The 23,650-nt window shown below is 41.0% G+C and overlaps 2 protein-coding genes across 8 annotated transcripts; both read left to right on the top strand.

The window, feature by feature from the left end:
• Nucleotides 1–6,541: 6,541 nt before the first annotated feature.
• LOC135636687 (alpha-amylase isozyme 3C-like) lies at nucleotides 6,542–8,308 on the top strand. The gene is made up of 4 exons (XM_065148589.1): nucleotides 6,542–6,657; nucleotides 6,732–6,864; nucleotides 6,958–7,763; nucleotides 7,840–8,308. The coding sequence occupies exons 1-4, from the start codon at nucleotides 6,574–6,576 to the stop codon at nucleotides 8,089–8,091; spliced, it is 1,275 nt and encodes a 424-aa protein (XP_065004661.1). The 5' UTR covers nucleotides 6,542–6,573; the 3' UTR covers nucleotides 8,092–8,308.
• A 2,175-nt stretch (nucleotides 8,309–10,483) lies between these two features.
• Nucleotides 10,484–17,854, top strand: LOC135618128 (protein CPR-5-like). Of its 7 annotated transcripts, none has more exons than XR_010488931.1 (7): nucleotides 10,485–10,935; nucleotides 15,309–15,365; nucleotides 15,448–15,483; nucleotides 15,597–16,268; nucleotides 16,359–17,028; nucleotides 17,114–17,241; nucleotides 17,345–17,854. XR_010488931.1 is itself a non-coding variant. In XM_065118993.1 (5 exons), the coding sequence occupies exons 1-5, from the start codon at nucleotides 10,591–10,593 to the stop codon at nucleotides 16,917–16,919; spliced, it is 1,323 nt and encodes a 440-aa protein (XP_064975065.1). In that variant the 5' UTR covers nucleotides 10,484–10,590; the 3' UTR covers nucleotides 16,920–17,854. The 7 variants fall into 7 exon arrangements, 2 of the variants coding, with proteins under 2 accessions (XP_064975065.1, XP_064975064.1); XR_010488930.1 differs by having other exon boundaries at nucleotides 16,359–17,241; nucleotides 17,345–17,405; nucleotides 17,695–17,854; XR_010488927.1 differs by having other exon boundaries at nucleotides 17,114–17,854.
• Nucleotides 17,855–23,650: the final 5,796 nt, after the last annotated feature.

Here is a 23,650-nt window from a genome sequence, read left to right as displayed (position 1 = left end):
GGGCTGCTAGTGCACACTCGCTCTCATGCTGTTGGAGCCGCTCAGGAGGAGCGCTGCAGCGAACATGATGAGCGAGAAGTTAGCTGCTCTCCAGAGTGGAGGAGGCGTAATGCGAGACTCACAACGGCGGAAACCTGCTTGGATGTTCTTGAAGCGAGCTTGGAGGAATTCTACCATGGCCAATGAAGGCTTGTTGGGATAAAAAGCTCGCAAGAAGAAGCAAAGTCCAGGATCGACAAGGTTGAGGCCCTAGTCGACCGATTGTTAAATGACACCAAAGACTCCGTGCAACACTTGCAGGAAGTTGTGGCGGAACTCACTTCAAGGGTGACCATGCTCACAAGAGCACTAAATGCGAGAGGAAGCAACACCCGTGTTGCACCGCCACAAAACTTGAGGGCACCCGAGCCTCATAGTTATGGAGGGGCCAGAGATGCCAAAGAGCTCGAGAATTTCCTATTCGATATGGAACAATACTTTCGAGCTACAAGGCCTAATTCTGAAGAAACCAAAGTTTCTATAGCAACAATGTATCTGAATGGAGATGCAAAACTTTGGTGGCGAACCCGTTGGGAGGAGATCCAACAGGGTCGGTGTCGAGTTGACACATGGGGGGACTTGAAGCGGGAGTTGAGAACTCAATTCCTATCGGAGAACACAAAGTTCGTCACAAGAAGGAAGTTAAGACAGCTCTGCTAGAGTACTTCCATTCGAGACTACGTGAAGCAATTTTTTATGCTAATGCTGGACATACAGGACATGTCCGAGAAGGATAAGTTGTTCAGCTTCCTCGATGGTTTGAAGCCATGGGCTCAACAAGAACTACATCGAAAGAATGTTACTGATGTGATCGGGGCAATTGCTGCTGCAGAAAGGCTCACCGACTTTGTTTTCTCTGAAGACCCAGGAAAAAGGAAACAATCTTCAGGCAATCGCCCTCCAAAATATTCTCAAGAGAAGGAGCTCGGGGGCGAATAAAGAAAGAAGAGTTCCCACAAAGAGCCAAGCCCAAAAGGCAAGGCCCCAAAACCTGGTGGATGCTTCTTATGCGGAGGGCCGCACATGGTAAGGGAGTGCTCACAAAAACATGTACTCAATACTTTAACAGCTTCCATACACCCCCCCAGATAGGATAAGGGCAAGGCTATCACTCTTAGTTCGAGTAGTTCTGAATCTAGCAGCGATGGTAAGGAGTCGCAAGGACCCCGAATGAGAGCAATGCGTTTGTTGAATGCCATACGAGGTCAAGTGGGGGAGAACACGAAGACAAGACTAAAAAAGCAGGAAGTGTTAAACTAATATACGTAGACATCATGCTCAATGGTCAAACAACCCATGCAATTATGGACACGGGCGCTACCCACAACTTTATCGCTGATCGAGAAGTAAAGCGACTTGGGCTGATCTTGGATAAGAGCCCAAGTCGAATGAAGGGGGTGAACTCGGAAGCCAAGCAAATCTTCGGGTTGACAAAGGGAGTTCCCATCAAGATCAGAACATGGAGCGAGAGCACAAATATGATGGTGGTGCCACTGGATGACTTCTAAGTGATTCTTGGAATAAAATTTATACACGCGACGAAGTTGGTACCAATATCGTTCTTTAACTCCCTATGTGTGATGGGAGGTGATGACCCATGTGTGGTTCCCGTCTCTCGAAGAGGAGCCAGGGAACCCCAACATAGATCGGCATTACAACTGAAGAAAGGGGTGCGAAAAGGTGAATTAACATTTGTGGCTGCTATGAAGCTAGAGCCACTCGACGAGAAGGTCATTCATGAACCTGCTGTGGTGGCGAACGTCCTGAAAGAGTTCACTGACGTTATGCCACCCGAGTTGCCGAAGACTCTTTCGTCATGCAGAGGCGTGGATCACAACATCAATCTGGAGCTGGGAGTGAAGCCTCCAGCGAGACCACCCTACCGCATGGCCCCGCCAGAGTTGGCAGAACTCAGAAAGCAGTTAGGTGAACTGCTAAGCGGTGGTCTCATCCACAATTTTAAAGCACCATTCGGAGCTCCAGTTCTCTTCCAGAAGAAACAAGATGGGAGCCTCCGACTAAGCGTCGATTACCGAGCCCTCAACAAAGTGACAGTAAAGAACAAGTATCCCATCCCGCTCATCGCGGACTTATTCGATCAGTTGGCTAAAGCCAAGTATTTCTCAAAACTCGACCTTCGGTCGGGGTATTGGCAGGTGTGCATTGCTGAAGGCGACAAAGCGAAGACTACTTGCGTGACCAGGTATGGAGCGTTTGAGTTCTTGGTGATGCCTTTCTGCTTAACCAACACTCCGGCCACATTCTGGACTCTCATGAACCAGCTATTCAAAGAGTATTTAGATAAGTTCGTGGTTGTCTACTTAGACGATATCGTCATCTATAGTCAAACGCTCGAGGAGCATATCAAGCACCTTCGGACAATCTTCAAGGTTCTCAAGGAGAAAATTTTATTCGTAAAAAGGGAGAAATGCTAGTTTGCTCAAACGAAGATCTTATTCTTGGGGCATCGAATCGATAATGGCTCTATTCGGATGGACAAATCGAAGGTGCAAGCGGTTGCGGAATGACGATCTCCAAAGAAGGTGCTTGAGTTGAGATCCTTCTTTGGCTTCATCAACCACTATCAACGCTTCATAGCGGGGTATTTGAAGCGTACAACTCCACTGACGGAGTTGCTGAAGAAGGAGTAGCCTTGGAGGTGGTCTGATAAATGTGAAATTACATTCCAAAATCTGAAGGCTGCTGTGTTGGAATAACTAGTGCTCAAACTGCCAGACTATGGGGAGCCCTTCAAAGCCATACAGATGCTTCAAACTTCGCTATTGGGGGAGTACTCATACAATATGGTAATCCGGTGGCCTACGAGAGCCGCAAACACAATGAGACCGAGCGACGGTATCCAATGCACGAGAAGGAGATGACAGTGGTTATCTACTATCTACGAGTTTGGCGACACTACCTTCTTGGTTCGCGATTTGTACTAAGGACAAACAACATCGTTTTGAGCTATTTCCAAACTCAGAAGAAACTCTCCCCAAAGTAGGCACAATGGTAGGACTTCCTATATGAACCTTGGCTCTCGTGGAGAGGGCCTTCTATTGGCCGAAGATGAGAATTGATGTGGAGGAATATGTTCGAACGTGCCTCACTTGCCAACAAGACAAGGTGGAGCAACGAAAGCTGGTGGGACTTTTGGAGCTATTGCTCATACCAGAAAGGCCATGAGAGAGCATTTCCTTGGACTTCATATTAAGCTACCCGTAGTTGGGAGACTCGGATCGATACTTGTGGTGGTCGATCGCTTTTCTAAGTATGCAACTTTCATTGCAGCTCCCCTACATTGTTCAGCAGAGGAGGCGACCAAGCTGATTATGAAGGATGTGGTGAAGTATTGGGGAGTCCCGCATAATATCATCAGTGATCGAGACGCTCGGTTCCTGGGACGATTCTGGACTAAGCTATTCAAATTGTTGGAGTCGAAGTTATACTTCTCCACAAGCATCCACCCCCAAATAGATGGCCAGACTGAAAGGATAAACTCGCTCCTAGAGCAATATCTTCGGCACTACGTGAGTGCCAACCAATGAGATTGGGTGAAGTTGTTGGACATTGCCCAATTCTCCTACAACTTGCAGCGGAGCTCTGCGTCCAACAAGAGCCCCTTCGAGATCATTACAAGGCAACAACCGTCAACTCCTTACACCATGGTAATTAGGTATACTGGGAGTAGTCCGTCAGCCTACCACTTTGCAAGGGAGTGGCATTGAAATGCAGATATTGCGCGGGCTTACTTGGAGAAGGCGACAAAAAGAATAAAGAAGTGGGCAGACTTGGGAAGGCGACTACAAGAGTTCAAGATCGGCGATTTGGTGTTGGTCAAGCTCCAACCAACATCACTCCAATTCTTTAGGAACAAAGTACATAAAGGATTGGTGCGCAAGTACGAAGGGCTCTTCCCAATTATTAGTAGGGTGGGCAATGTCTCCTACGAGTTGTAACTGCCAGCATGGTTCAAAATTCACAATGTTTTTCACGCCAACAACTTGAAAGCCTACCACTCGGATCCGCAATATGCTTCCCGAAGTGTTCCAAGTTGGCTACCCCCCACCACAGCCTCCTACGAGAAGCGAGTTGAAACCATTTTAGCAGACCGCAAGATAAAGCTACCCACTGGAGCTAAGCAGACTGAGTACTTGGTGAAGTGGCGAAAGCTTCCCCGAACTGAAGCCAGTTGGGAGCCTGAAGACGCCCTATGACATGAAGAAGCAATCATCAACAACTATCAACAAGTTTCGACGAGGGCGTCGACAGTTTGAGTAGGGGAGAATGTCACGAATGGTCGTCGCGCACTCGCAACAACTCCATTCAATGAATCGTTCATCACTCTCATCTATATGTACAGTTGCTTGGCAGTATATTTTGGCTTGGATTTTAGTCATTTTTCTTGTAAAAATGTAAGTTCGAATAAGTTATAGTGTTACAATGCGATCGCTCATCGAACCAAATAAAACAACACAAAATAGCTCTATTTTCACGTGCCACGAGTTGTTTTTTGTAGCTCGCTGCTGCACATGAAATATCAACCATCTCAGCACCCAAGAACCACCCGGGTGGCACCATGGGGGATGGGGCTTCGGTATACTGTCGGACATTGAACAATCTTTCGCAAGTTCGCACGTTACCTTGACGAGAACTTATTGTCACACCCGGCACCCGGTGAGCAACTGTTTGTGGACTTGCAATTGTTCGTTCAACCCTCTAAAGTCCTTATTTTCCTCCTCTCCCTCTTTTCTCTTATGCACGCAAGGTGCTCGCTGAATTGCTTGTAAAGCTTCCACTTTTCGTAAGACGTCAGGACTTGTCCGTCGCTCGTTCTTCGAACTAATCAACTTTCTCTTTTACAGGTCCTTCGGGACCTACGAGAGGTTGCAAGTGAGATGATCTTTGCGGATGCAAATCGTAAGGGCGAAGCGCGACTTAGGCAACGCAAGCTAAGTTCGCGTCTTTGCAGCAAGGATGCCTCGCGACTTACGCAACGCAAGCTAAGTTCGCGTCTTTACCGCAAGGGTGCCTCACGACTTAGGCAATTCTAGCTAAGCCCGTGACACTACGATAGTAGAAAGGTTCGAGACTTACCATGACAAAGAAAGAATTTGAAACTTGTCATAGCGAGAAGATCTAAAATCGACTACAGTGAAGACATAAGGTCAAGTGTGCCCAAGATACGTGAGTCAAGAAAACTTTACCCATGTGAAGAAAAATCTGCTATGACGGAGGTGCAAGGCCAAACGCGCCCGAAATGCATGAGTCCATAGAAATTGACCCATATGAAGGGAAATCTACTACGGTAAAATAGTAATGCCACATATGCCTGAGATATGTGAGTTAAGAAACCCAACTTACGTTAAGATAAATATATTATAGCGAAGACACATCGTCAAATGTGATCGAGGTGTGAGTCAGAAAACCCGATCCATGTACTTGAGATGCATAAGTCAAAAAATTCGATCCGTGTGAAGATAAATCTACCAAGATAGAGGTGCAGTGGTGAAATATGAGTCGAGATACCCAACCCACACCAAGATATATCAACCACAACAAAGATACAAGGTCAAATATATCCGAGACATATGAGTCAAATAAAATAAAATATGTGTGAAGACAAATATCCTATTTTGATATTTCTTTATTCTCGAAATATAACAACAAGGGAAATATAAGAGCGATAAACTTAGTCTCGAAACAAGTGCATGCTGGACCAGCGAATCTAAATGTCAATAATCATCGGAATTAATCATCGGAATCTAAATTTAGGCTTTTGGTTCTCTTCGTATAAGGGCTTGACTTTGAAACCAAGCCTCTTCTTTTCGAAGTGATCGGGTGTAGACGATCTGAATGGGGATCGATATCAAGTTGGGAGGGTGGTAAACCAATAATTAGATTGGATGGGAACAGGACAATGATATGACAAGAGGGGAACAAATGCCTCTTGAAATACGCTACTTTTGTTGCTTCACATGCTGGATTAAGCTTGTCTTTTGCCTTTCGGTTGGTCAAGTTAGGCTTATTTGATTCATACGATAAGGTGTGGTATGGCGCTATGTCGATAGGGATTCATTAAAGCTACGCTGTGAAATGTTATGCGAACGTTCATAGGGATGCAAATTGCTTCATCATCTTCTAACTACTGGCGTGTTTTGGACGGCCATGTCTCTCGTCACTGTAATAGATTGGACGGAAAAGAAAAGGACCACAAGGTAATAACATCATCTCTGAGATGTGAGCCGTTCTCCACTAGTCTTCGACTGTCACGATAATAGGGATGTGAGCCGTTCTACAATTGGATATGGCAATCAAACGTGTCCGAGACGCTGCAGCTACGGACTTCGCCCTATCTTCTTCCATTCACTGATGACCCCTCACAGGTTATGGGCCACAACAACGCTTATCTACATCCCTTCATGCCTTACTTACCCTACCACATCCAGCTATATATACGTGCCCTTAGCCCTCACACTTCTCGCATCCCCATCTCGTTCCATCCTTTGCTCCTTCGACGGAAGAAAGCAAGAGATGAGGATCTATTTTGGTCCTTCGATGTTTCTGCTTCTGTTTCTTGTCGTTCCGAACTTGGCTCAGTCCCAGATACTCTTCCAGGTAGAGATAAACAGATCCATTTGTTGCCTTTATCCTCGATCGCGTTTACAGTAAGAGAAACGAATACGTTGCAGGGCTTCAACTGGGAGTCGTGGAGGCAGCAAGGCGGCTGGTATAACTTCTTGAAAGACAAAGTCTCTGATATAGCCAACGCTGGAGTCACCCACGTCTGGCTGCCTCCGCCCTCGCACTCTGTCGGCGTTCAAGGTCGTCCCATGATTCGTATTTGCCGTCGTGATCACTCTCACATGTTGACCGAGTCGGTCTTGGTCTAAACTATTACGAGATTTCTCCTCTCAGGTTACATGCCGGGCCGGCTCTACGACTTGGGTGCTTCCAAGTATGGGAATCAGGATGAGTTGAAGGCGCTGATCGGCGCTTTCCACGACAAGGGAGTCAAATGCGTGGCCGACATCGTCATCAACCATCGTTGCGCAGACAAGCAAGACGGGAGAGGCATATGGTGCATCTTCGAAGGCGGAACCGATGATGCCCGCCTCGACTGGGGTCCACACATGATCTGTAGGGACGACACACAGTACTCCGACGGCACCGGCAACGTCGACTCCGGCGAGGGCTTCGCGGCGGCTCCCGACATCGACCACCTCAACACGCAGGTCCAGCGTGAGCTCACGGACTGGCTGAACTGGCTCAAGACTGACATCGGCTTCGACGGGTGGAGACTCGACTTTGCCAAGGGTTACTCCTCGAGCGTCGCCAAGATCTACGTCGAACAGACGCAGCCAAATTTCGTGGTGGCTGAGATCTGGGGTTCATTAGCTTATGGAAACGATGGGAAGCCAGCATACGATCAGAACGGCAACCGCCAAGAGCTGGTTAATTGGGTTCAGCAGGTCGGAGGCCCAGCGACGGCCTTCGATTTCACCACAAAGGGAATACTACAAGCTGCCGTGGAAGGTGAACTGTGGAGGATGCGTGATCCCCAGGGGAAGGCGCCCGGCTTGATGGGGTGGTGGCCGGAGAAGGCTGTCACCTTCGTCGACAACCACGATACCGGTTCGACGCAAAGGTTGTGGCCTTTTCCTTCTGATAAGGTCATGCAAGGCTACGCTTATATACTCACGCATCCGGGCGTGCCTTCCATCGTAAGTATGCTTCTGCACAACATTCGATTCAAATAGTATCACAGCATGACGATTATATATATGTTCGTGTTTGCAGTTCTACGACCACATGTTCGACTGGGGATTGAAGGCGGCGATAACTCAGTTGGCTGAGATCAGAACACGAAATGGAATTCATTCGGGTAGCGCCCTCAACATTCTGGCGTCTGATGCTGACCTCTACATGGCAATGATCGATGGGAAGATACTGACAAAGCTAGGCTCGAGATACGACGTGGGGAATCTCGTTCCTTCCAACTTCCACGTCGTTGCCTCTGGCAATGACTACTGCGTGTGGGAGAAGAGATGAAGACGACGATGATGAATCATGGAAGAGAATTTTCGCTTCTCTTTCGTTCACGTTTCTCATCTGTATCGTAAGACCTCGGTATGAATGAGGTCATGAAGCTTTTCCCTTCTTGGCCGTGAGGCAGCAGAATAAGTGATTCCTGGTAAGGACTGTCGTAATCTATTCGACCAATAAAAGGCAAATTATTGATCCGTATGGATCGATCCAAGTGAAATAATCGAGTTCCATGGTGCTAATCTCCAAATATGTTATGGTAATTATCTTGAGATACGTAAAATGGGGACACTGTTTTCCGTGAAGTTTAGCTAACCCATATATCGACACTCCAAACAAGGAAAGATCAAAAGAAAATAAACGAAGAGGGATGTGTTTTGCATGTGGAGAAGTAGAAACTCATTCATGGTATGGAAACTACCGACGATCTCTCCCGAAACCTCGGCTTGAAAATTGTACGTGATAATTGAATCATCATAAATCTTTGCAAGCCTTAAATTTACTACTCTTGTGCAGCACTCGATCTGCCGAATCTTATCGAGTGTAACACATTTCCAATTGGCCATGACGAATAATATTAGATCAAGACAGGAAGATGCATCACGTACTAATTAATGGAATTGTGGAAAAGGCATGCAACTTAAGACTGCAGCAGCAACACATCCACTGTAGTGAAATGGCCACTGCAGCAACACATCCACTGTAGTCTCAAGAACAAAATAGTTCTTCTAATATTCTTCAAGTAGTAGCTCCACAAATGCTATAAGGGTTGTTGAAATCGTTGAACATATGCCCAATTCATGAAAATTATATCCATCACACTATAATTAAGCACTCCGAGGGATTTTTTTAAATTAAATTATGGAATAAGAGATATTTTTCACAAGCCATCTTTTAGTGAAATTGTCAGAGTTCATTTGTTAAATGCTATCATACTAGCTTGCATGGGTGCCGTCGATACTCCTCGAAACCCAAAACACCTAAATGATCCATTAATCAAAATCATATGCTTGCGATCCTAAATTTTATCCAACCTTTGGCATAAATATTCCAAAGTTACTTTAAATCAATGATAGAAAAAAAAATCAGAAATATTTCATCAATATCATAAATCATATTGAAAAACTTATTATCGCATGTGATCATTTGAATAACATTGTATGATATGAAAATTATCTAGATGAAACGAATCATATGATTTAAGTGATCGTTGAACAAAATATAAGAACTTCAATGCTTACCTACTATTAATCATTTGTGATAAAGATTGCAATCGTCTACCCCTCTTGATCTCCAACGCATGATACTTAAAAGGGTTGGTTCATGTACTTCATAAATATCCCATCGAAAGATATCAATAGATACTGTTATCTAATGGTATGGTTTATCTCCCTTCTTATTACATATATATATATATATATATATATATATATATATATATATATATATGTTTATAAATATAATAATTATATTAAGATCCGTAAATAAAATAGAAGATATTTAATATGACTTTAGAATATAACGAGGCTCTACTTCTAAGGATAATATCTAAAACGTCACTACCAAGAGGATAATATATAAAACTAATGATAATAAGTCGGAAAGAGAGTATTTGAGAAAGAATTTTAAATACTCAAAACTATATAAAAATTCTTTTTTTATATTGAAGACATGATTTGCAACCAGTTTCCATTTTAGTACCCCAAACCGCTCGAGATTAAAACTAATCAATAAATAAAAAATATTTAAAAAATAAATATTAAAAATAATGATCAGTCATTGGCTGATCAGTGAGGACAAACATAGCTCTTAAATCCTTGTGCAGCATTCAGAAGAGATTGGTGAAGACCCAATCTTTTCTTTGTCCCACTCTCACACTATCAATAGCAGATCATTAATTCTAGATTTTGCTGGTCCAGTGTGCACTTGTTTCGAGACTAAATTTATAGCTCTTATATTTCCCTTGCTGTGTCCATTACTATGACTGCGAGCCTGCGTGTAGGCGACGACTAGTGGGATCTGGCAAAGACTCCATCACTGTCCTCCTGCCTTGACGAGGGCCATGGTTGGCTCCCATCAACAAGTATGAGAAGTATCTGTGGAACTCCATGGATAGGAACGAGAAGAAGCGATGAGTTTTAGACTTAATCTCGCAAGGATGAAGCATCTGATGCAGAGTTTCTACCGGAGTAAATGAAGCAACTTCAGACTGTTATAAGATCAAACATTGTTTTGTTGGCGATTGAGTTATACTTTCGTTTAAACAAATAAGATTGGAATAAAACCGGAAAAATCCGAATCCATTTTCAAGCAAATCGGGCTGAACATTAGGAGATTGACCCGAATCCGATAAGACCGGTAGGAAGGAAGGAACAGCTCAATTTTGTTCCCTTTCGAATCCTCGGTTCCAATCCCCAGCGAGGGTTCTAATTTGCCCCTTCCATCAAATTCCACCGCTCTGGTCGCTCCCAATTCCGACGCCGCTCTCTCCCCTCAAATTCTCGCATGGAATGCGCCCGATCGAACGGCAGTGCGGCGGTCGATGGCGGTGACGGCGAGGGGGGTCGGGGCAGGGCAGGCGGACGCGTCGATTGCGCTACCGTTAGGATGCGGCGGTGGCAGCCGCTTGAGAGGGGAAGAGGTGTTTCCAGTTCAAGAACTAGGAGCACGGAGAGGGATGACGCGTCTTCTTCTTCATCCTCTTCCTCCCGTCAGCGGACGCAGCGGACAGGGATGCGCTTGAGGAACAGACACCGTAGCCTGTGGGCGCCTCGCGTTGGCCGTGGTAACGAGGGTCTCGAGGATCTCGCTCTTCCGCTTGGCATGTCCTTTGCTGCCGTCGTTGCGCAGGTGCGTAATGTTTGTTAGGGTTCGAAGATCGTGTTTTGCTTGTGAAATTCTTTACTTTCTTATGCGTTTCCCTACTCTTTAAACAAATTTCCATGGTTCTATTCCAGAATAGCGATGGACTCTTTTTTTTCTTAAAATAAAATTTCTCAAATTTTTTTTTTGAAGTTATGCACTAGTGGTCGAGTATCTTTGTCCTAATATCTGATAAATAAGTGAATACCATTCTCATAGGTTCTGTAAACTCTATTATTGAAATGTTACCTTGTTTTTCTTTGATTAAAGAATCTTTCTTTAGATAGTAGTTTCATTATCTTTAAAGAACCTTTCTTTAGATAGTAGTTTAATTATCTTTTTTCTAATTTCTGTGAAGAAAAAAGATCTTTCAGAATGATAAAAATGTTTAAAAAGTATGAGAATGTTCTAATTGTCTGTCTAATTTTAAGCAAGTGTTTACAATTTGAAGGCAAACAATGTTCAGATTGGATCTATGTAAAGTCATACAATGTCAGTAACAAAAAATTGAAATGAACTGCTTTATAGAATCACACGCTGTAAATAGAACATAGGGACACTGCCTTGTTTGTTTATGCTCTCAGAAAACGGTCTCAAGTTGAATTTTCAAGAATGAAAATGATATAATATTTCTTTTTGCAAAGTAAAAAAGAACTGTCTGTTGGGGAAGGAGAAGTTCGAAGGAGCCTCCCGAGTTCATTAAATTGAACAAATGTAGGAAATAAACTACTATGTGTTGAATAATCACTCTCCTAATAGGCCTGAAAAGTAGAAATACATTTCTTTGGGTCTGCGAAGAATAATCACTCTCCTAATAGGCCTTCACATGCTAGTTATATGTGTTGCCTCAGACAATGAAAAGAATTCATAATAATTTAAAGTTTGTTTCACTGATCTACCGGATCAACTTGATTCTTTTTTGTCCAAGAATTTTTTTTTAAACCATAAGAGTATGCATGACAATAACAGGTCTTATTTCCCAAGTTTTTTAAAATCATAACAGAGATTCTCCTCCGCAACATAACTAACTTGTCTATTTACCACTAAGAATTAAAACTCAACTGTGGTGAAAGTGGACATATTTCAGATTAAAGCCTGACAATAATTTGTAGTAACAATATAAATGCAGCAGAAATTAAATAGTAATATTAACTAGAAATATTATATGTACCATGGAACATTATTCTGCTGACATTAAAGTGGCTGAACAGCTTAGAGCAATATTTTAAACAGTTGTATGAATAATGACATGCTTATTTAATTCTTGAATCTTGGTCAAACTAACATCAGGTTGAGAAGCGCTCATGACTTCATGACTTCTTTGGCATCAAGTTGAGAAGCATGTAAAATGACATGACTGCTGATTGAATTTTGTAGGCCAATAAACATTTGGTGATAAACATGATTTACCCAATTTTCCGAAGGTTACTATACTAGGGCAAATTACACCTCTGAAACCTTTGTGCATGGATGTCTGTACCTAGTCTGTCAGGCTTAGACCATAGCTTTTAATGTAAAATGAATATGCCATGATAAGTTTGATATACTCTATAATATACATATTAATGGTTGGATCACTACAGATTGAACCTCTGTTACTGCCTACCTCTTATCTCCTCTAGACCAGTTGTTTTTGGATATTACATAATTTAGCTAGTAGAATGGACTCTTATGCACAATGATGCTCCAGAAAAGACTAAATTTGTCTTAGGTTTAAAGCGCAACTGAGAGGAACAGTAACACAATATGATACTTGATGTCAGGTCAAGTATGATTGCAAGATTCATAGCTTTCTTAATTCTGGAAAAACAGCAAAAATTAAATTTGAAAAAATTCGAACAACATTATTTAGATGACAACAAATTTCATTTAGAAAGGATAAAGCAAACAAGGGTTTTCTCAGATTAGATCACCAAAGATATCAAATTTTCATCGATATCCTTGGACTTAGTTTACCTACTAATCAACCATAAATGCTAAGTCATACATAACATAAGTAAAATTACTGTAAATAAGATATAAGAAGTAGAAGAAGCCAAAATGCATGTCTTTGAATCTGATCAGAAAATATTTTTATCTCAATTACTATTGTTTTGCTACATTCTTTTTCTTCGTTGTTAACGGAATTGATGGAATCATATGTTGGCATTTGATAAAATATGCATATTAGACTAAGCAAATTAGCAAATAATTAAAAAAAAGGGATCATATGGGGAGTAGACTACATGGTCCCATTTGTCAAACTTGTAGTCTATTTGCCGGCTCTTGTAAACACATGACCAAGCATTTGGAGTGTACAAGACCAAAGACTTGTTTGGGAATAATACATATCCTAGATTTGAAGCTTCTGGACTATCTGAGTTTATATGTTATCCCAACTGTAATGTTGTCTAAACCACTAGGCACTATGAGGTGTCAAGGTCCCTTTATGCGAGGCACTAGGCGCATGTTTGGGTAAAAATAAGACGCTTTATAAAAGTAAACTAAGAGATACTCACTAAAACAAGGACTGGTAGTAGAGGGTAAGGGAAGAGAAGAAGAGGGAAGTTAGAAGGCGGAGGAAGGTGAGAGAAGTAGAAAGAGAGAGGGTCATGACAATGACAGTTGTAGAGAATGGAGAGGAGAAACAATGAGAGAAAAAGAGGCAAATGAGAAAAGAGGACAAAGTGGGTGGTGATAGTAGGTTTGGCCACAGAGAGGGGAGAGGAGAGCAGTGGGCACCAGCCTCAACTTAACTCATGCACTTGCCTAGGTGGTGAGCAATTTAAACATTTCTTGCTGAGGGTACAAGCCTACAACATGCTCAAGCCTCGCCTTGCCTTGTCTTGAGTGCCTTGGTGAGCATCTGAGCACTTCTTGACATCATATTGTGACTGGTACTTAAATATAATCAGAAGCAGGAAATGAGAGGGTCATGACAATGACAGTTGTAGAGAATGGAGAGGAGAAAAAGTGAGAGAAAAAGAGCAAGGGAGAGAAGAGGACAAAGTGGGTGGTGATAGTAGGTGTTGGCCGCAGAGAGGGGAGAGGCGAGCAGTGGGTGCCAGCCTCAACTTAACTCATGCACTTGCCTAGGTGGTGAGCAATTTAAACATTTCTTGCCCATGGTACAACCATACAAGGCGCTCAAGCCTTGCCTTGTCTTGTCTTGGGTGCCTAGGCAAGCATCTGAGCACCTCTTGACATCATATTGTGACTGGTACTTTAATATAATCAGAAGCAATCGTAAATGAAACATTTCATTGAACTCGTAGAGCAGTGTAATATACTAGAAGCCATTACTAAAGCATTTTATAGTGCAAACCTGGCTTATGTTTGATAGAGAATCTGAAGAGGAGAAAGTATCAAAATTACCTTAGAGCAAAGAACCATGAACATTTCTAAGACAATTTCATCTACCACAGTAATTTGAGAGAGAGGCAGGGGATGAGGGAGAAATGAAGGAGAGTTTGGAGTCCCACCTGCTGGTCCCAGAACCTCTTTTGATGGACACCTGTCAGCTCGAAAATCACTATCTGTGCCCCGTTCCTAATACCCAACAGCAGCGACACGTTACCTATACGGGCAGAATTTGGAGGGATGCATGGCCAAAAGAGGGAGAGAAAGAAGAAATGAAATGTCTAAAAGCTATGCTCATCTTTTCTTTTGAAAGAAAACTGAAAATGTTTTTCAGGAAATTTACCAGACAGTGCCCCTTTTTTTGCTTCCAAGCTGATGACATTCTGGAAAAATATGATTCAACTTTTGATATGCAAATGTTTAGTTAATTGTCAGCAAAGATCATAGTCTTGTGTGAATTTTCTTATTCTATCACCTGTACTCAATTATTTGAAAAAATAAAAATGGCATGTGCATCAGTAATTTTAGTTAAGTTTCTTAGACCAAAAGGATATGATTGATTGTTTTCATTGAAAAAGTGATTGATCATGTTCACACAGTATTTCTAGAAGGATCTTGCCTAGTATAATAATTAAGTGCCATTTATTGAATAACTACATAGAAGTTATTGTCTGTCTGGGCTTCTAGTTGGTGAATATGCCACCTGATCTTGGAGATTTATTTTTTGTTTTACCTGATCAGTTTAACGATTATTATAGATGGTGGGTGCATTTGATTACCAAGCTGATTGCATGATGAGTAAAACTTCAACTTGGGAGAGTGTTTTGGCTATGAGTGATTATAGTGAATCAAGTGCATGTTCAGTAGCCACAGGAATAGATCAAAATATTGAAACCATGATCATTTTCATTAAATGTTCAACCATATTAGCATCTTATTATGTAATACTAGGGTGTTTTTACCTTGTTTTTTTTTTGAGCGTTAGTGGCCATTTGGTTGATGTTAGGAATTCCTTGATTCAGATTTTGAATGGCAAGAACATCTCAGGAAGGAGGTCACAGATAAATCATTTTTCCATGGTACATTTTTTAATTCATACAAATGATTTTCATACTATCAGATTTTTTATAATTGTCTGATATGAATATGCTTTTGGTGCAGATTTGTACTTCAGCAGTTAAAGAATCTATAACAAATGTAAGCCTGCCTTAAACCGAACATGTTGCTATTCAGAATAACCTTTTATAATTCAAAATCAGTATCTTACATGGCTTTCCATGAGATCTATAATTAATTTTCTATTTGGACAGATATACGGCAATAAGTTTGACTATTTCATAAGAAACTTTGATAAGTCGTTCCAGAGCACATTGAAGACCCTATGTCTGATTAACAAAGCATCTATTACTAAGCAAGATAATACTGATTGCAGTTTTTTCACATGCAGTAGTAGTGAATATACACCTGAATTAGCCAATCCTGAACCTGTCAGTGTAGTTGAAAATCTCCAAGAAAATATGCCACTGAGTTCTATGAGCAATCAACTTATTCCTTATGGGCAGGAAAATCAGCATCTTGCAAATATTTATCACGGCACATCTAATCATAGGTTCAGTCATTCTATTCTGGATACTTATGAGAGATCTGTTGTTGAGCAGACACGCTCTAATGACCTGAAAGCTGTTGAGATAGGTCTAGTCATGGAAAAGTTGAAACTAAAGCAATCCCAATTAGCCCTTAGTTCCGATGCAAATTTGTTGGAGAAAATAAAGATATCCATGGGTATCTCAAAGGCTTCCTTTAAAGAAGAGAAATTAAGGAATCAAATGCTGGAGACCAGGCATGCAGAACTCTTGAAGAGATGCATTGATCTCCTAGTCACTGGGTTGATTATCATGTGTGGCTTTCTTCTCTATGGAGCATCAATTTATTCCTTACAACGCATCACAGAGGTGACATCTGCCTGCAATTACACTCTTAAGGTATCTCTTAATATTTCGATGTTCTTAATTTGAATGCTGGTATTCTTGGATATTTAAGCTTAGCAGAATTTTTTTTCTTTGTTGTCCCAGGAGTCCAGATCGTGGTGGATCCCGAAATCAGTTCAGTCTTTTAGTTCAGGGTGGCTAACACTGAGATGTCATTTTGTGGTCCTGACCCGTATGTGTTTTGGAATATTGATGATTTTAGCGATTGCTTACTTGGTTTTTCAACGCTCGGCAATGTCAGGTCCAACTATGCCTGTGACTTTTTTGGTTATGCTATTGGGAGTTGTTTGTGGCTTTGCTGGTAAGCTATGTGTAGACACATTAGGTGGGAGTGGTTACCATTGGTTAATTTATTGGGAAGTTCTCTGTATGCTTCATTTCTTTGCCAATGTTTTCCCATCTGCATTTCACAATATTCTTTATGGCCCTGTCGCTGTGACCCAAGTGGCCAACACAGTCAGGTTGCCATACTGGGTAAGACGATATGCATTCTACATTCTCCTGCTGCTGATTCTTCCCACACTGAGTGGTTTGCTGCCATTTGCTTCAATTAAGGAATGGAAGGTGCATTTTTCTGAGAAGTTAGCTTTTTGGAGTTCTGGTATTGGGTACGAAGAGACATTTGGAAATATATATGGTCCATGAGAAGTTTGTTTTCCTGCAGTTACTCCCTGATTAACCTTATCTTGCAAGGTAGAAAGATTCAGACTTCTGCTGAGTAGTGTGCTTATGGTGCTGGTGTTGGTAACTACTGGTATTTATGTTGTAACTTCAATTAATTAACTGTTGCTCAATGTAACCTTGGAATATTTGATGGCATACTCAAATATCATGGACAGCTTGGCTGGGTTGGTCGGCACAGAGTCTGGATACCTATTTCATGATCTTCAAATCTACTATGATGGTGAACGTTGCAGTTGTTATCAGGTGGACACTAAGCAGTATCCAAAGCAGCAAATATTTCCAGGTTACTTGATAAGATGATAAATGTTGTATGCAATATGTTGCCGATTTTTCCTGCATTGTTGCTGTTTGCTTCAAATAATAACTGGAAGTTGAATTTCTTTTAGAAGTGATTTATCTGGAGCTCAGTTATTGGCAATGAGGGAGATACATGTCAGAAATATACTTGTGAGTTCTAAACTTGATTATGCAAAGTTGTAGCATCCCAAGTTTTATGGAACAGTTAATGCCATTATCGAAGATGCTTTTTGAAATGACTATCAAGTGAGTTTGTTATAGTGATTTATTTGCTTCAGTGCAAAATTGTGTGTATCGTGAAGTAGAAGTTCGAGAACAATATCTAGCGTTGTTGTTTAAGTTAAAATCTAGTATTTGTGTCGTAACTTTTTATCAACAGTGCTCAAGTTATTGACGGGTCTTCTACTTCGTTATCATGATCTACATTTCCTGCTCGCAGAAAGATGGAATCAATGTATGCAGAGCTGAAGAATGGACTCCTCAAAATTGAAGGACAATCTGAGAGGTTCAGTAACATTATTTAGTGTTGTTGTTAACATCTAATATTTGTGTTGTAACTTTAATGAAATCATCAATCACTGGTTATTGTTGCTTTAGAATCATCTGGTATTTGTGTTGGAACTTTAATGAATTATCAACCACTGCTCTTTTGTGACTTAAGAATCGTGTAGTATTTGTGATGTCATGATCTGCATTTCCTGCTTGCAGAAAGATGAAATAGATGAATGCAAAGCTGTAGTTTGAGCAATTCGGCGGGCCGAATCACACGTCAAATTTGCAGGGCTGATTTGTCCCTACGGTGCTCCTGGGTCCACTGTCCTTTCGCGGGATACCCTGAACCGTGCTTTTGACAAGGCAGGTGATCTCCTTGCCGGATTTCTGTATCATACTAACCCGATCCGACCCAACACACGAAACTCTCCTGATCGACGGTCACGATCGATCGACTCAAGTGCACTTGGATTTCTGTATCGTATGCCCACACCGCCACTCGTCCTTCGCGCTTCCGTCTGTTCCAATCGAACGCCGGAGCGCGAGTCCGCATGACTGCCCGGAAGGCCAAGTTAATCGAGTCGGTACTCCTCGTCACCATCACCACCATCGTAGGTCTTTCCCAGCCGAAGGAACCCGAACCGGAGCAAAGCCTGCGAGCCAAGCGACCGAGAGAAGGCGAGCGAAGCTGGTTCACGCCCACCGGCCTCCCAACATCGTTCCGAGAAACGCACCGACGCACTGCGGGAGAAAGCGAGCGTTTCCTTGATGAGAGAGAGAGAGAGAGCGAAACACGGAAGAAGACCAAGCGGGTGCCGCCCTCCTTTCCATCACAAGTTTTCTCTTGTTCTTCTTTGCGTGGATCACGCAAGAAGACCCCTCGTCGCCGCAATTGTCCGAGATTTCGCCGAAAACCGCACCGCTCCTCGGCGCAACTGGCTCACTTCTTCTTTTCGATTGGATTGTTGCTCTCAGCATCGATAGGTGCCTGTTAGGGTTCGAGTTCATTGCAATGTACCCCGTAATTTTGAAGCGGAGGGCATTTCTTCCCTCCTTTTTTTTCTTGACTTCAATCCCATTTTTGTCCCTCTCTCAATCCCTTCGTTCCGAGTCTAGGGTTCTTGATTCACGTCGGCGCTTGTCGTTTTAGGGTTTTTGACCGCCTTTTGGATGATTGCTCCTTCTTGATCATTAGAACTCTTCTCTTCCTATGGTTTTTTTGAGTTTGAAGCGAGTTGCTGGTTTTTTGGGGGCCATTGTTGCCTGGAATTTGGTCTCAGCGCCATGCTGTGGATGTTTGAAACCTGTTAATCTTCATCCTCTCAATATAAGCGTGTGAAGCTCAAGCATTCTGTTTGTCTCGGATGGGTATCTATGCAGTTTAGAGTTCTTGGCAGAATAAATCTTGCTCTTGATTATGCTAATTTAGCGCCAACGGCCGTGGTGTTTCGGCAAGCATCACCCTCTTCTGGTAATAGTCTGATGGAGTGCCTCTGAGAGCATGTTTTGTACAGGAAATAGCATTTATTTGATGAGTTGATGTCAGAAGGTTTTTGCTGTGCATAGATAATGGTCTGTACTGAAAATGGAACGAGGTGAGCCAGCATTGGTTCCATAGTGGTACAGATTAGCAAGCGGGGACACTTTCAACAATGCCTTGCAAACCAGCTCTTTCAAACATTTGGGTATTTATTACTCCGAGTTCATCATGAGTCTTACTGTTGTTTGTCTTGCTGTTTTCTTGTACTGGTATTGTTTGGTAAATTTTTCTACTAATATGTACTTTTGTTTCTCACAGGTAAAATTGGTATTGAGATTGGTTCAAGAAATATATTACTTGGCGACCAAGATAGGAATTTGCAAGGGAGTCTGAGCTCTAATGGTTATGTAAATCATGATAAAGGTAGCTCTGGTAAATCACTGGCTTACAGTAGTTTCCGCAGGTCTCATGATAAACTCCAGGAGAAGGGTTTTGATTACTGTGATAGAGAAAATAGGTCTTTGGTTGGCATTGGACTCGACCACCATTATTCATCTCTTGGAGGTAGGGCTGAAAATGATGCCTTGAGGCATTCCCAGTGTATGATAGCAGGAAGGCAAGTTGACTCCTGGCCTAAAAGACGTGGAAGTAGTGCAAATAACAGTTCTTCTGGGGCAAGTGTAATTTGTAATTTTGTAGCATTGCCAAGATTGCCTTTGAGAAAAATTTTCCATCCCTTCGGGCTGAAGGGAAGCAGAGCTTTTCAGATGGAGGTGGTGTATCATCTACTGGTCTTAGAACTGCTGTTCAGAGTCTTCCTTTTGGTTCCCCCATCATAATTGGAGCTTTAACTCTGGCAGAAGTACCACTTAAAGTTGAAACTAATGGTACTGCATTCTCACCTGTCCTACAAGCTGCTCCCTTTTGTCAGGCATACGCGATGGGAAGCACTATGGCAGGATTGAACATATCAGTGGCATTGGCTCAGGAACCATCTCAAATTGTTAACACTCCTCAGGTAATCTATAGGATGGAATGGTGGTTGCTTCTTTTTTCATCAGGGAGATCTAGTTAACTTCGCATTGGTTTCTCTGCAATTATCTATTGACACTCAGAGGATTGAGTAACTTACTCTTAGAAAATGCAAGCAATTAATACCTGTGATGCCTCCAACATCTAAAGCTTCGGTATGATAATTTCCTTTTTTTCTTGGCAAGATATCTTTTCCTACGTTGACACTATGATTGAATATATTGCTTCTTTTCGTCTTTCTCATTGTTAAAATTCTTTGATAAGAAGAATCTCCTTAAAGAGTAATCTATCTGATTGAACTTGAGCCTAAGCTTCCTGATTCCTTAATTACAGTCTCCATAGGAGTATTTAGCTAAGTATTTGTCCTTTACACTGAGAAAGTTGTGCATCTTTTGTAAATTGGATTGATAAAAGTATACTGTGTTTATTCTAGCAACCATTTAAATTACGGTACGAGTGTGGATTAACTTTCTAAGTTAGGCCATGTTATGTGCTGCATGGAGAATCTTGTGAAGTTCTGTAAACACGAACATTAATCTATGATTTTTTTTAATTCTGCCTTGGATAAAATATTTTGTAAAGGCAGTTTAAATGTATATTATATTTCATGGTACAACTCATTTTTGAAGGTGCGCATCATGTTATGATTCTCCAATAAAAGCATTATTTATTTGCATATTTTTCAGTTTTATTTTTTTAAATATTATGGTGGACTTTATGTGATTTCAAACTTTGAAATATTGGTTTGGCAATTTAGGTCGAACATTAACATGACATGTAGGAGATTGTCGGTTGGCATCTTTAATCATGGTGGACTAAATTTTTTCATCAAGACTAACAATGCCTCTTTTCCGCTATAGAAGTAGGAATCTGGCAAAGACTAGAGTTTGTCTGATAATATAGACAGAAAAAAGTACTTCAAGATTGTGGATATTTTCTCCTTGATGTAATATGTAGGAAATCTTTTAGTACAAGAGATAGAGTTTTTTGACAAGGTTTTAAAACAAATTTATTAGTGGAACAGTTAACAGTTATTGAAGTGGTCTGTTATAGAAGGTAATTTGTGCTTTTGTGTGCTTTTAGTTGTTTAACAAGCGTTATCAATCTTTGGACAAACTCTACTTGCTGCAATCCGTGATGAGCATGTTGAAGGTCTCTGCAACAGAAATTATGGAGTTAATGCCATGATTTATGATTTATTTGAGAATATTTGAATTGCATGTTGAGCATGTGCCGGCTTGAGTTGGTATGATGCATATTGTGCCATGTGTTATTGTGACAAAGTGGAATGATGCATCAAATGTTGTGCCTTTTAGGTTATCATTTAAAGATAAACATGAATTTATATCTTTTTTCTTTTTTCTGAAGCAAGTTGGATGCTGTCTTCAGATAACAATATTATCTGGTCTTCAGCAATGTTTATTATTTCTCAAATACATATAGAAACAAGAGATGATGTTTTTTGATAGAGAAGGAAATCATATGTTGGTAGGTGTACTGTTTATCTATTTGGTCAAGTTGAGATTATTGCCCGAATGGAATTTGATTGTCCTTGAGTTAGAGAGCATGTTGGTGGCATATTTTAGGTGATTATGTTATTCCCTTACAATGTATGATTTAGTTGTCAATGGTAGTTCTGTAGAAGCTTGTTATCATGAGGTATAGCATGACTGTGGTAATGCTGGGCATTAATTCTTGTTTGTAGTCTAGTCTCATCATGATGCAAGACTTTTCAGTCAATTAATGTTGCACAAGAGATTTTTGTACAGTTGTCCCAATTCACTGCAAAAGACAAAATGATGTCACACCATGGAAACTACTCTGAAAGTTCAACCATCACAAATTCAGGCAAAAGTTCTTGCCAAAAAGCAAGAGTATTGTTTGCGTGTTGTCAGTTCAACCTTATTGGTAGTTGAACCTCTAGTCAGAGTGATAAGCAGCACATGCTGCCAGAGGATATCATTCTAAGGTTCCTTGCTTTCGCTCTCCAGTTTCCATCTCTATATTACACAAAAATGTGAAATAGCATACTGAAGTGGAACCTACAAGCACATACAACAAATGAAAATCACCACCCACCTTCTTGGTAGTGTTGGGTTTATTGGCTCACTGAACCATATTTTGATGGATAACTCAGAACTAGGAGAGGGATAGCACTTGCGTTAACCAATGATGCAAACTAATTGATAATCTTGGAGGATGATTTGATCATTCCTTTTTTATAGTAGTTTTGTACTTTTCTTCTCTTTTCCCCTTTACTCAAGTTGTGTTCTTGCACATGGCATGGAAGTGCCCATAGAAATGGGTAGTCAATCTACTTGTTTTATGCTGACAATTTGACATTTTTGTTTTTCATATATAATCTCTAGGAAGTAGTTTACAGGTGTAATATACCCTAGAGAGTCCATTGGTCAGAAACTGACACAAGCAAGAGATCCAAGTTTTGAAGAGAAAACTAGTAGAGTTTGAATATACATTTTTACACAACTTGATTAGAAGTAGTAAGAGGATAATTATGCCATTTGATGATCTGAATGGCAAGATGTACTTTTTGGGTGATGAAATCTAGAAGCTAAGTGCAAGAGGGTTATTTTTGTAGAATGTCAACTGTGGTTGCAACTTTGGCAAGATATCTAAGATAAAGAAATAGGCTTGTGTATTTTATGGGGCATAAACATGGATATGGGATACTTATACAACATAGTTGAAACATTGTTAAATTCTTGAAAAAAAAATAAATATCATATTATGCAAATATGTCAACAAGAAAATCTTAAAATCTCATATTTTGTCTGTTTTCTTTTTGGTTTGATTCAGTGTTGCAATCGAGCAGAACTGAAATATGCTCTATTCAGGCTGCTTGACTTATATTAGGAGAACTCAAGCTTGGCTTGAAACTCGAATCAAGTTTGAAATGACTTTTGAGCTCAGTTCATTATGATTTTTTGCAAGCTCAATTTTGGTTCAAGTTTGGCCTGTCACACATTTTTGTGCAAGTGCTTCACAGCCCCGCAGATAAGGCCTTAGCTTATGAGACCTGTTATCTTCATTTGAATCTTAGCATATTTGGTTTTTGGATCTTATTTTCAAAATGGCTTTATCATATTGAACTTTGTGTTCCTATTTTTGAGAAAGCAGTTTTTCCATCCATACTTATAAAGATGTGGATCTGTTCTAATGCATAAATGAGCTTGTTCAAGAGTTTACAAATGATCTTGTCCATGAGCTTATTAATGAGAGCTGTAACAAATTGAGTTCTGGCATGTTCAATTATCTCCCGTTAAAAAATCAAGTTTTAGAATTATGCTTATCTTTGAACTAGTCTTTGACAAGTCGAACAGTCATTTGTGACCATAGTTTGGTTTGAGAAAGATATGACAAGCATCCAACA

Source organism: Musa acuminata, chromosome BXJ1-3 (assembly GCF_036884655.1).
Source record: "Musa acuminata AAA Group cultivar baxijiao chromosome BXJ1-3, Cavendish_Baxijiao_AAA, whole genome shotgun sequence".
In the NCBI taxonomy this organism is placed as follows: domain Eukaryota; kingdom Viridiplantae; phylum Streptophyta; class Magnoliopsida; order Zingiberales; family Musaceae; genus Musa; species Musa acuminata.
This window is presented reverse-complemented; position numbering and strand designations above follow the sequence as displayed.